At 43.6% G+C, this 14632-nt stretch overlaps 1 protein-coding gene across 1 annotated transcript in view; it reads right to left on the minus strand.

The window, feature by feature from the left end:
• Positions 1–346: 346 nt before the first annotated feature.
• The window catches only part of RAI2 (retinoic acid induced 2), a 71415-nt gene continuing 57129 nt past the window's right edge, over positions 347–14632 (minus strand). Inside the window, 2 exon segments of the mRNA XM_044286006.1 lie at positions 347–2314; positions 2316–2708. Of these exon segments, the coding sequence (XP_044141941.1) occupies positions 944–2314; positions 2316–2600 (1656 nt within the window). The 5' untranslated portion in view covers positions 2601–2708 and the 3' untranslated portion in view covers positions 347–943.

A 14632-nucleotide genomic window follows, 5' to 3' on the forward strand; every position in this document is an offset into this window, starting at 1 on the left:
ATTCTTAGCAGTTCTCTGGGGGTGACGGCCAGGTGTATTGCGGATCCGCAATACACTACGGACGTGTGAATGGACCCTTATTGTAATATTTTTTTTTTTCTTGAACCAGAGGCTGTGTTAAAACTTCAGTAGTAAGCGTGGTATCCGAGTAGTTAGCCAATAAAAGGGTTCCCTCTGAGCCACCATGTCATGGCAGCCATGGTAATCTTCCTATTAAGCCCTAAGCCCTGCTAAACTAAATGGTGTCATGAAAAGATACAACTTGTCCTGCAAAAACATGCCTTCATACGGCTATGTGAACAGAAAAGTAAAAACGTTATGGCTCTTGGAAGGTGGAGAGAAAAAATAAAAAATGTTTAGTGTCAAGGGGTCAATATGTTATATAAAAATGATAACTATGTCCCTTTAAATGTGTGTAAGTAACTATAAATGCAATACAATTTTCTGCTTCCCCTGAACTACAGAGAATATTTTATATACGTTTCAGTCCCTTGAATATCTTTGTCTAGCAGCATAACACAAGCACAAGACAGTGAGTCATGAACACATACAAACATTTATTTTAAATATGCAATTGATATTAAATACAGCATATAAGCAAATCTTGGCAGTAAAAACAGCTCTGGCCAACTCATCCGTCTAGTAAAGGCTGCATAAAATGTGCAATCTGCTTAAAAATAAGTTGTTTTGTGGCCCAGTACAAGTTACAAAAAAACATAGTAGATATTGTAGCTATTTACCCCCCTCCCAAATTTAATAAATTACAAAGTTTCTTTTTACAGGTAAAGGTAAGCACTTGCTGTGTGAGTACATAGTCCGCTCTTACCTTTACAAAATGAATAAGAAAGCTGAAGTCTTTGTATGCCTCGTGCCAACACGGTGGCATAAGATATCTGAACTGTAGTAAGCTTTGTTTGTTTCTTGCAGCACTTTTGGGCACATACTATTTTCTAGGGAAAAAAGCTGCCAGTCTCTGCTTTTTGATTGGAAGGATATGTATCTCTTGGGAATTTACTTTCTTTATCTTCATGCCTCTGTTCTTCACTTGCTTTCGTAAAGCATCGGAATTCTCTCTCACCTCTGTCTGACTCTTCATATCGTAGCTCTGCATCATAGAGTCCTGGGGCAAATCTCTCTTAAAGGAAAAGTTTTTGGTTGAAACGCCAGAAAGTCCTTTTATTTTGCCACAAAATATGGCAGGAACGGCATCTTTCACAGAAACAATGACCTTTGCTGTTTGGGAACTGCTCACCAGCTCAATGTTGTTGGACATTTTCGGCTCATAACTCACTCTGCCGCTTGGCTCGGAAACCCATTTTGGTTGGCGCAATACTTCAGCAGTGTTGGTGCAGATGACTCTGTTGTCCTGTTTCTGTGTCAGTTCATTTTGGACTAAGGAAGAGTTCAAGGTTGTAGCAGGGAAGCTTTTACCTGTGGAAGGACCTACAAGGTCACACTGTGACATACTTGATGCAGATGTGCCAACTTGAGTACTAGTGCTTGCACATCTCTTGTGTACAGGGACTGAGAGATCTAAAACACCATCCTCCTGGAGAACTTCAGCACTTGTATCATTGTCAACCAGTGGCTCAGTTTTCATGGAAAGATCAAGCGCTTCATTTTCATTATTTATTTTAATGACAGAGTGTCGATGGAACTGTGGAAATTCAGTTTTTGCTGTGTATTCAAAAGGTTTAGTTTCTTCTTTCTCTTGGGTAGTTTGGGTAGCTTTGCAACTCTTCAGGATTTCTACTGTAGATTTAGGAAGGTCCACATTTCCCTTACCGTCCTTTTCAGTCTGTGGCACTGGGATTGGGATTGGTATAGGCAGAGGCACTGGTAGGGGAACAATGACAGGATATGGAACCAGGAGGGTGGCTGGTGGAACTAAAGGAGCTAAAGGGGAACTGAAGACTGGAGGGGGAATGGGGTTTATATCTGGAGATGAATGACAAGGAGAGGGTGTGCCTAAACTTGGGGGAGGAAATAAATCCTGTAGAACAGCTGAAAAGCCTGGTGTTTGAAAAACTGGAGGAAGTACAGCTTCCTGTACAGGACTGGACATTTTTTGGTCTAATATTTGTGGCTGACCAACAGTAGTAGCAGTCGTTCCTGGGAAAAGGTGGTTCTGGATGGTGGGGCCAGGGCATGGAGATGCTTGAGGCAACACCAATGGAGAGTTCAATTGCTGAAAAACATGCTGCTCCAAAAGTACGGGCAGTGGTACAGGACCTTGTGTTGTTATAACATAGGGTGTGCTGCTGCTGCTGGTGTTTATTTGAGGTGGTGTGCCACTTGCAACCTGCCAATGTACCTGGTAGTACAACAGGGCTGTCTCCCAAGCAAATAGGTTGAAGAACAGTTGCAGCCACTTTCAGTGCTACCCCACTCTGGGAATCAGATGAGGGGCTATGGACAGGGGCAGCCGGCAGAGTAACAAGGGGGGAGAGCGTTTTTTTCATTAGACCAGATGGGTTAATATTCCAGGCTTCTGCAGTAATCAGCTGTGTGACCCCATTCTCCAGCTTGTTTGGGATAGTGGAGGGATTGCCATTCAAGTCCATTTGCAGATCTGGTGTTTCTTTATAGAGTTCTTCCATCTTCCCACTGCTTTCCCACTGACTTTGGGTTGTTACTAGTGTTTACATGGCATTGTAGAATCATCTGGACATCCCGTTATGCAGGGAATATGTGCATCATGTTAAGAGCTTCAGAAGCAAACAGAAAAAGAAAAAATGTTAGATATTTTACAGCTATAATTCTAAAAAACCGAAGTATAAAGAGTGACAAACTTTATATTCCACAGATTTCCATTCCATTGCATTGTTAATCGCCGTGCAGCCATTGACAATGCAGACTGGCTATACAGTACGGTCTTTATTTGTTATTTGGCCTAACTGGCTGCGGGGTACTAAACCGCGCACAGTGGCTGTACGCTAATGCTTTCTCATAAAATGAAGACTAGTAAGATGATTTCCCTGGTAACAACAGCTGATTCCAGGGCATCCCAGAGGCAAGACATTCTCTTGATCAGCTCATTGACGAAGGACATTTCATGTGAGAAGGGATACCCCTTTAAATGCACACAGCCACTGTGACACCTGTTTGTGACTAAAATATCTGTTCTGAAGAATCAATGTTTGCTTTCCCTAGGATTTTAATCAATGCCCTTTCCCATGGCTTATCCTGGCACCCATCTGATGTGATGTCAGTGTCCCTGCTGAAGCCTATAGATTAACTATTGTAACAACTAAACACCGTGCAGAAAGTGATTGGAAATCTGATGCTTTTCGTGTAACTTACTGTAGACACTTGTGAGCCGGAAATGCTGGTGACACTTATTAATCTGGCTACACTTATTGTGGTGGGAAGCCATGCTGAAGGCTTTATACACATGCTCCTGTATTATGCTTTCTTTCTTTTCCTTCCACGCTGGCAGGCTTTGTGAATCTGTACGCATTCCCACTTGAAATGCTTGTCCACACTTACAGGTAAGGCAGCGCTGTCAAGAAGCTCTCATACATAACACAGCACACAATGACCCTTGCAGGAGCTTATTAATCTGCTGCAGAAGAATGAAGGAGCTGGCCTATTACGCCTGACACACATCACAAATTAGCAGTGTAGTTACCACCAAGTCATGCATGTGACAGATGCTGACAGACCCTTTCCTTGTAACGGAAACAAATGAAAACCTTAAACTGACCTTTTCAGCGTCAGTTTTCTAAAACTGTGATGACCTTCAGTAAATGCTAATCCGGCTCTCAACTAATCTACACATCACATCAAGCCCACAGAGAGAGACAACTCTAGACAGTGTCATTTATGTGCATGTCTATCAATGCTGAGCACGTTTGAATCTTTAGCACCAGATGCAGTCATAGCCCAACATGTATTCAAATATCAATGCCAAAACCTAAAATAATAATGCTGTTTTCTTGGAGAATCCAAAGTGCCTCCAAATAACAGATAAAATATAGGGAGATAGCTGTTGATCATGATCTACTGGAAATGTTGCGGCCATTACCGAGTAGATCACCAGGCGGTTGTTAGTCACTTTTATTGGGGCAACTTTGTCACACATTATTGGGAACATAATTATGGCAATATTAATAGGGGCACTATGATAGCACATTACTGGTCGAAATCTTGACATTATTGAATAATTTTTTTTTATAAATACAAGGAATAATTCCATAATATAGCACATTCAATTGAAATGACATGCTTTATTTTAAAGGGAACCTGCCACCATGAAAATGCAAAGTGAGCTATAGGCACCAACTTATAGAGCAGAAGGAGCTGAGCAGATTGACAGTTTTATGGGAAAAGATTTAGTATAACTTGTATTTCATTCATTTAGTCCTGCTCATTCTGGACTTTAAAGGCAGGGAAATGGTCCTATAAGTGACTGACAGCCTCCCCTCTATGACTCTGTACAGACAGAGAGCAGTCAGACACTAATAGGACTGCTTCACTTCACAGCCCAGAATGAGGGGGAATATAAATGTATAAAATACAAGTTAGGCCCCTTTCACACGGGCGAGTATTCCGCGCGGGTGCGATGCGTGATTTGAACGCATTACACTCGCACTGAATCCTAACCCATTCATTTCTATGGGGCTGTTCACATTAGAGTTGTTGCGATACCAAATTTTTGATTTGGTTTCGATACCATGAAAAAGTATTGCGATACTCGATACCATTCGATACCACGCAAAAAAAATAAACAAAAAAAGCCACGTGCATTCCTCATTTTTAAAAATGGCGAATCGCGCAGTTTTTATTTTATTTTTTCTGTTCCGGCATTCACCACCTAGATTTTTTTTTATATTTTAATAGTTTGGACTTTTCTGACGTGGCGACGTAATATGTTTATTATTTATATATTTTATATGTGAAATTGGGAAAAGGGGGTGATTTATACTTCATATTTTAGTGGGGGTTTTTTTTGTTTTTTTTTTACACTTTTTATTTAATAACTATTTCCCCTCCTTAGGGGCTAGAACCTGGGATCTTTCATCCCTTTTCCTATTCAGCCTGATAGATCTCTATCAGGGTGAATAGGACTTCACACTGTCCCTGCTGCTCTGTGCTTTGTGCACACAGCATCAGGGATGTTACCATGGCAACCAGGGCTTCTGTAGCGTCCTGGCTGCCATGGTAACCGATCGGAGCCCCAGCATTACACTGCTGGGGCTCCGATCAGAAGCTGCCACTGCACCACCAATGAGGGGAGGGGAGAGGTCCCTGATTTTAATACTGGGGGGTTGAGATGGGCCGGCGCACTGTGCCACCAATGATTTTAATGGGTTGGGGGGCACACTGCACCACCAATGATAATTACCCCTTTATACAGGAGGCGGGTACTGGCAGATCAGCGGCAGTTAACTGCCGCTGATCGCAGCTCCCTGTCAGGGGCAGGGTGCCGGCAATGCGATTCTGCTGCCAGCACCCGCCTCCTGTATGTGTTAGACTGACTACTATATGGGACTCCAGACTTTCACTATCAGGCCACACAGAGCGGCGCCCAGCGATGTCCCAGCACTCACCATTAGTCCTGGGCGCCGCTCCGTTCGCCTGCAGTGCTCCATTACTGTCTCCTCTCCTGCTCCACATGCTGCTGATTACTATCGGAGCGATGGGAGGAGACATCAGCTTCACTAGTGGGCGTTCCTTCTCCCTGGCTGTAGCGCTGTCCAATCGCAGCGCAGGGAAAAGGAACGCCCACTAGTGAAGCTGATGTCTCCTCCCATCGCTCCGATAGTAATCAGCAGCATGTGGAGCAGGAGAGGAGACAGTAATGGAGCACTGCAGGCGAACGGAGCGGCGCCCAGGACTAATGGTGAGTGCAGAGACATCGCTGGGCGCCGCTCTGTGTGGAAATAAACCTATCATTGGTGGCGCAGTGCGCCCGCCCCTCCTCCGCCCCTCTCTTCTCATTGCCGCCCCTCTCTTCTCATTGCCGCCCCTCCTCCGTGGTGCCGCCCCTCTCTTCTCATTGCCGCCCCTCCTCCGCCCCTCTCTTCTCATTGGTGGCAGCGGCAGCAGCACAGGGGGGAGGGAGGACAGCTTCCTTCTCCCCGTGCTGCTGAGAGAACATGAGCGCGCCGATAGCAGCGCGCTCATGTTCAGAGATACTAGACTGCGCAGAAGCGCAGCCCAGTATCGAAAAAACGGAAATCCCGGTATCGTATCGATACTGGGACAAAAGTATCGATTGGGTATCGAAATTTCGATACCCGCAACAACCCTAGTTCACATGAGCAGTGATTTTCACGCATCACTTATGCGTTGCGTGAAAATCGCAGCATGTTCTATATTCTGCGTTTTTCACGTAACGCAGGCCCCATAGAAATGAATGGGGTTGCGTGAAAATCGCAAGCATCCGCAAGCAAGTGCGGATGCGGTGCGATTTTCACGCATGGGTTCTAGGTGACAGTCTATTCACTGTATTATTTTCCCTTATAACATGGTTATAAGGGAAAATAATAGCATTCTGAATACAGAATGCATAGTATAATAGTACTGGAGGGGTTAAAAAAAATAAAAACGTTAACTCACCTTATCCTCTTGATCGCGTAGTTCCCGGTCCTAGCTGTGGGCTAAAGGACCTGTGGTGATGTCAGATCACATGCTCCATCACTATGGTGATGGACCATGTGATTGGAGCATGTGATCTGACGTCACCACAGGTCATTTAGCCCACAGCTAGTAAAGAAGGGACCGGGAACTACGCGATCAAGAGGATAAGGTGAGTTAACTTTTTTTATTTTTTTTAACCCCTCCAGTACTATTATACTATGCATTCTGTATTCAGAATGCTATTATTTTCCCTTATAACCATGTTATAAGGGGAAATAATACAATCTTCAGAACATCAATCCCAAGCCCGAACTTCTGTGAAGAAGTTCTGGTTTGGGTACCAAACATGCGCGATTTTTCTCACGCGAGTGCAAAACGCATTACAATGTTTTGCACTCGCGCGGAATAATCGCACATTTTCCCGCAACGCACCCGCCTCTTATCCGGGCAAAAAAACTGACGCCCGTGTGAAAGAGGCCTTATACTGAATCTTTTCCCATAAAACTATACATCAATCTGCTCAGCTTCTCCTGCTCTATAACCTGCTGCCTGCAGGTCTAACACCATGTTCAACATGACAGGTTCCCTTTAATGGGTCACTTTTATGGGGACTAGTGTTGAGCAAAGCAAAGCATTTGAAATGGAATTCGGTCTGAAAATATTTATATATAACCGTTTAGACATTAATGGCTGTGTGTTCAGTTATTTTGACGGCACACTATACACTGACTACTTGGTATCAAAGTGTCCAATCTTCAGTGTTGTCCCATGAAAAGACATGATAAAATATTTACAAAAATGTCAGGGATGTACGCACTTTTTTACAATAGTGTACCTTTACAGTTCTAAGTTTGACTGTGATATCCTGTCACAAAAGCCAATACATAAATCAATCAAAAGTTTTTTGCCGTTGTTTACCTCACTCCTTAGGCCTTATTCACATGTCAGTGTTTTGGTCAGTGATTTCCATCAGTGATTGTGAGCCAAAACCAGGATTGGAGCCTCCACAGAGATAAGGTATAAGGGAAAAATCGGCACCTATTCTGTGTTTAGAGCCGCACCTGGAGTAAAAAACACTGATGGAAATCACTGACCGAACACTGACTGTGTGAATAAGGCATTAGATTCTTTCATACGGGCGAGTTTTCTGTGAACACTTTGTACCCGCACTGAATCCTGACCCATTAATTTTAATGGGGCTGTGTACATGTGCAATGTTTTTCACGCATCACTTGTGCTTTGCATGAAAATCGCAGCATGTTCTATATTCCCCATTCATAGAAGTAAATGGGGCTGTGTACATGTGCAATGTTTTTTACGCATCACTTGTGCTTTGCATGAAAATCGCAGCATGTTCTATATTCCCCATTCATAGAAGTAAATGGGGCTGTGTGAAAATCGCATTGCATTGCATTGCATCCGCAAGCAAGTGCGGATGCTATGCGATTTTCACGGATGGGTTCTAAGGAGATGATATTAAATCGGAATGAGGTCCATTCACTGTATTATTTTCCCTTCTAACATGGTTATAATGGAAAATAATAGAATTTTTGAATACAGAATGCTAAGTAAAATGTCCATTAAGGGACATTATACTTAGTAGCATTCTTTAATACAGAATGCTATTTTCTATTATAACCATGTTATAATGAAAAATAATAAAATCTACAGAACCCAAACCCGAACTTCAGTGAAGAAGTCCGGGTTCGGGTCTGGGTACCACATTCAGTTTTCTATCATGCGCGTGCAAAACGCATTAAAATGTTTGCACTTGAGCGGAAAAAACTGAACAGCGCAATCGCAGACAAAACTGACTGAAATTGTGTGTGCATTCGCGCGGGTTTCCCCGCAATGCACCCGCAACTCATCCGGACCTCTTCCACGACGCACGTGTGAAAGGGCCTTAGAGGATAAGACTACATTCACACAAGTGTCAAATAAATCCGCCAGGCTGTTCTGGCAGAGAGTAACCTGTTGGAGTTCTCTGGATCCAGCATAGCCGAATACTGCCGTGTGCCCCACTGGACATTGTTGACTATAATGGTATGTGGCAGAGATTTGACCGTTCCCAGGCTACATGCTGGGATTTGGCTGGACAAAAACCAATGCATGTAGCAATTTTTGTCTGTCCGAATCCCAGTTGACATGCTGGGGAGTGGCCTGATCCCCAGCATATCCTATTAGAGTCAATGCACTATCCGGCTATGCTGAAACCTGCAAACTCCGGCAGGCTGTTCTCTGCCGGAACAGTCTGCCGGAACAGTCTAACTAACCTTTTTTATAACTTTAAAACTATTCTAAATACCCTAAAAAAAAATGTCCAAGATGAGATGAGGTTGCTGTGCTACGCGTTTCCGTAGTTCTCATGCACAGCAATGAGAGCTGCTGAAACAGCAAAAGGCCAGGGGAGGTGGCCAGGCCTCATCTCGCCTTATTAAAAGCGAGATAAGACAACCCCTTTAATGTGAAAGCCGCATTATATACTACTCCGATCAGAGCATCTCCACAGAGTTGTCAGTAAATGGGCAAATTGTTTTCTTGAATCTCCGAATGTTGCAGATTACATGCTAGGATATATGAAGCATCCAAGAGTCTAATTATTGGTGTTTGAATTCCTGCATTTGGAATATACAAATTGTACGGTGAAAGGGAAAAACAAATGGTCCATTTCCTAAATATTTCATCCTCCAAAACATAAAGCATGCAAGGAATAAGCTTATCTGGAGATGTCAGCGTTGCCAAGCAGACAATTGTGCACTTAATGGCAGTGCTTTGAAGGTTACACTACACAGCACACAAGTTCATGTGAGGTTCAGCTGCTCCTTTCTCGAGCAAGCAACTAAAGCAGCAGACAAGGGATCTTCTTTTGTTTTGCAGGATAGATGAAGCTGGTGGCAGGGAAGCTGATCTGCCAGCAAAACACAATAAAGTACAACGTGCATGTTTACAATGCTCAATGCTTCAAAACCCGGGCCAAATGAACACTACAGGAATGGGAGGTATGAAAACTGCAGTTCTATTCATTTACAGTAATAAACCATTTCAGTATGTACTGTGACATGGAAGTACACAAGAAAACCAACGCTTCAGACAGGGGGAACATTGCCAGACCATACACAAGATAATGTTCAACCAAGAGTCAAGACCACCCAATTGGATGTCCAAGAAAGCTGGCATGATACTGGTGCTAAGGAAACTGACTTGGTTGTCCATAGTAATCCGATTCCATCTTTTATTTTTTCAGAGCTCCTCTGGCAAATAAAAGGATCGATCTCATTGGTTGCTATGGCCAACTGAGGCAGTTTGGAGGAATGTCCCCCAATGTTTTTTTATTTACCTTTTTTTTTTGGAGCGCAATACGCTGCAGCCAGATGTTACACCAATAGGATATTACAAAATGTGCAACAAACACAGCTTTTTTTTGTAGAAGAGCCCCATTCACACAGGGTTTTTGCCAGGGAAGTTTGGAGTGGAATCTGGTAGCGGCGCTTGATCAGCCTCCCACTGTTTTTAATGGGAGGCTGCGCTGCACTTAATGCAGCTGTGGTTTATCAGTTTATAGCTGCGTAAGAATGTTTAGGTATCATTTAAAAGCCAAAAATGCAAAGAAAAAGATGTAACATGGCAACACCCTAATGGGGTTTTTTATGGAAATAATGTATTTATTTTTTAAATGGGCCACAAAGGTAGCTGCAACTATCAGGCATAATTAGTTCACTTACACAATGTGAACTCCGGAAGCCTGATCCGGCAGAGGTATAAACAGACGGAGTTCAAAAAATCATGCATGCAGTGCTTTTTTGTCTGGCTTTTGACTAGATCCCCTTTGATCCCATTGTAGTCAATGGGGATCCGGCGGTGGGCAGCCCTATCCGGCTATGCCGGATATGGTAAGTTTCGTCTGTCTATTCCTCTGCCGGAGTTCACATTGCATATGTGAACGTAGCCTTATACTTATCCTTACCTTCTGGCTTCGGCTGAAAAACCTACAGGAAAATCTTGTATTCCTCTCAGTGGGAGAGAGAATCCTTGACTGACAAATCAGCCCCCCACTAATGGGTACAGTGAATTGAAATTAAAACTACTCTATTATTTTATATATCTGAATTAGAAATACGAGTGTCATAGCATTCTCACTGTTAGGCCTCATGCACATGACCATTTGTTTTTTTGCGGTCCGCGGTTCCGCAAAAAATGGAAGCCATCCATGTGCCTTTCGCAATTTTTGGAACGGAGCGGATGGCCCATTGTAGAAACGTAAAACGGACAAGAATAGGACATGCAATATTTTTTTTTTGCAGGGCCTCAGAACTGAGCAACGGATGCGGACAGCACACGCAGTGCTGTCCGCATCTTTTGCGGCCCTATTGAAGTGAATGGGTCTGCATCCGAGCTGCAAAAATGGCGTCTCGGATGCGGACCCAAGCAACGGTCATGTGCATGAGGCCTTATTGTATCAGTGCACTGACTACTGTCAGTTTTCTTAGCGCTGTTATGGACAGGTGTATCTGATAACCAGTCCGACTATTGCTGACAACAGACACTCGCATGTTTTAAAAAATCTCAAACATCATGCATGTGTCCTCCCAGTAGTCAGTGGACTGAGATAATAAGACCTCTTTCACACGAACGTAAGGGCTCCATGCCCATGCTGTGGACCACAAATCACTTGAATGGGGTCCGCGATCCGTCCGTTCCACAAAAAGATAGAACAAGTTCTATCTTTTTGCAGGACGAAAGAACAGAACACCACAGAAGCACTCCATAGTGCTTCCGTGGGGTTCCGTTCTGTGCTTATATTCCGCACCGCATCTCCAGATTTGGGGACCCATTCAAGTGAATCGGTCCACATCCGTGATTCAGAATGCACATGGCTGGTGAGCCGTGTATTGCAGAACCGCTGTATGCGGTCTGCAGCACGGGCACGGAGCCCTTACGTTCGTGTGAAAGAGGCCGAAGAGTGAGAATGTCGTGACACCTATGACACTCATATTTTTAATTCCTTTTTTCAGTTCAGATCCATATATATCTTAAAGGAAATACAATATAATTAGTTGCAATCCCCTAGGATACTTACCTCCCTATATATACATTTTCTTCTACAGGAAAATCTACCACAAAACCTCCTCCAAAAACTCTCTTTGTGAACCCTTAGTTTTCCTTTAAACCTTGAGTCACATTTACCTGCTCCATTGCAATAGGCTGTGATGAAGGTGTCCAACTACGGGAAATCACAGGGGGTATTACAAAACAGTGCTCCAAGGATTCAGCCCCAACCCCTGGTGCTCCAACTTGCTCATTTGCAGATTAATAAAAATGTAAATATGATTAGCTCCATCAGGCAGTAAGCCCAGTTTAAGGCCTATTGCACACGACCGTATGGCTTTTTCAGTGTTTTGCGGTCCGTTTTTCATGGATCCGTTGTTCCGTTTTTCGTTTCCGTTGTGTTTCCGTTTCTGTTCCGTTTTTCCGTTCCATTTTTCCGTATGGCATATACAGTATACAGTAATTACATAGATAAAATTGGGCTGGGCATAACATTTTCAATAGATGGTTCAGGAAAAAACGGAACGGAAACGGAAGACATACGGATGCATTTCCGTATGTGTTCCGTTTTTTTTGCAGATCCATTGACTTGAATGGAGCCACGGACTGTGATTTGCGGGCAATAATAGGACATGTTCTATGTAAAAACGGAAATACGGAAACGGAATGCATACGGAGTACATTCAGTTTTTTTTGCGGAACCATTGAAATTAATGGTTTCGTATACGGACCGTATACGGAACGCAAAAAACGGCCAGTAAACGGGGAAAAAAAACGGCCGTGTGCAATAGGCCTAATAGTGTTGACCATGCTGACAAAGCCAAGTTGTATAGTTTTGTGACCAGTGAGCTCTAACACAATTCTCCTTTCTACTGATCCAGTGTATTTTAAGGTGGAAATCTCTGTTCCCAGGCATAATTATCTTCTTTTGCTATATATAGGAGGAAATTACACAGATCGGTAGTGACTGTAGAGATACTTCCATCAACTATGCTTACTATAACATTTGGATTAGGTCAGATAATACAATTCGAGAAAGGACTTCTCACATCATTTTTTAGGTGGGCAGAAGGCAATGGATTCCAAAATGTTCATATGTACTGACATCATATAAGCAAATAAACTGCCTTGTGTTGAATTAAGAGGGAAAGCAAGACTAGATGATTGGACCTCTACTGCCAAGAATAACGTCATCTACCTGCAGCATTATGAGCAAATATTACACCTTCCACAGCTGCGTATATTCTTATTAAATCCAAGAAGTTATAATTGAGGATTTAACCAGTTCTAATTGTAGACCTGCTCATGCACAGTATAGTGGAGTGAAGCTGGTAAGGATCAATTGTCACCATGCTTCAGTGCATCTGCTGACAGGAGGTATGGCTTCAGTTTTTTCACATTAAAGACAGTGTAGTCGTATGGTCTGATTCTGTCTCAACAAGCCAAGGTGCTTATGAAAGTTATTTTAATTTGATTAATTGCAGTTAATCATGCTGGCAGAAAATGCAATCTACAACAGCCACATTATACACATGATTTAGTATAAACATTGCAATCTACACTGGATAATGTCCTGTCATGAGTACTACAGCCCCAACCTGCAATGGTAAACACTCAGAGCCTGAAATCTATAGCATTCTTCTTGCTTGATGCAATTTTTTCAGCCTTGAGATGCCATAGAGTTAAGGCTACTTTCACATTAGCGTTCGATCGGATCCGTTCTGAACGGATCCGATCATAATAATGCAGACGGAGGCTCCGTTCAGAACGGATCCGTCTGCATTATTTTTAGCATATAACAGCTAAGTGTGAAAATAGCCTCGTACGGATCCGTCCAGACTTTCAATGTAAAGTCAATGGGGGACGGATCCGCCTGAAGATTGAGCCATATTGTGGCATCTTCAAACGGATCCGTCCCCATTGACTTACATTGTAAGTCAGGACGGATCCGCACGGCCAGGCGGACACCCGAACGCTGCAAGCAGCGTTCAGCTGTCCGCCTGTCCGTGCGGAGGTGAGCGGAGCGGAGGCTGAACGCCGCCAGACTGATGCAGTCTGAGCGGATCCGCTCCATTCAGACTGCATCAGGGCTGGACGGCTGCGTTCGCGTCCGCTCGTGAGCTCCTTCAAACGGAGCTCACGAGCGGACCGACGAACGCTAGTGTGAAAGTAGCCTAATTCTGGTACAAAGTCCACGTGCAAACTTATGGGGTCACTTATCGAACTGGTGTTAAGTAGAACTGGCTTAGTTGCCCATAGTAACCAATCAGCTTCTATCTTTTATTTTGGAATATGAAAGGTGGAATCTCATTGGTTGCTATGGGCAACTAAGCCAGTTCTACTTTACACCAGTTTGATAAATGACCCCATAAGTGTTATAGGCATAGGTAGAAAATGGTTCGGATGACCTCATTGGGCTCACTGACATCTGTGGGGTGCAAAATCTGATGGATGACAAATGCACGTATTCTCGATGTGTCATATGTAATATGCTAACATGTCTAGCTCATACACATCTGCGGTATGCAAAATATCTGCTCTCCATAAAGGGTAATGATATCCTAGACATTAAAGGGGTTTCTCAAGGAAAACTGTTGGTCTATTCTTCATATGGACCCTCAATATGTGAATGCTTGGCTCCGACCCTCATGAGCAAGGTAATGTTTTCTAGTATAAAACATACCAGACATTAAGCCCGTTACAATAACGGGCGCTAGAACAGTAGTGCATAAACATTAGTAGGAACAGTCTATATTTAATGGCAAGGGAACTTGACCACATTGTATGGCTGAGACTGCTGGCACTATAGCTGGTGGCGCTGGCACTGTGGCTGGTGGCCAAGACTGTTTGCTGTGGCTGAAACTGCTGGCACTGACTGCTGGCTGTGGCTGAGAGTGCTGCCTGCCGCTGGTGGCTGAGACTGCTGGCACTGACTAGTGGCTGTAGCTGAAACTGCTGGGTGCAGCTGGTGGCTGAGACTGCTTGCACTGACTGATGGCTG

The sequence above is a fragment of the Bufo gargarizans genome, chromosome 3, assembly GCF_014858855.1.
Source record: "Bufo gargarizans isolate SCDJY-AF-19 chromosome 3, ASM1485885v1, whole genome shotgun sequence".
In the NCBI taxonomy this organism is placed as follows: Eukaryota; Metazoa; Chordata; class Amphibia; order Anura; family Bufonidae; genus Bufo; species Bufo gargarizans.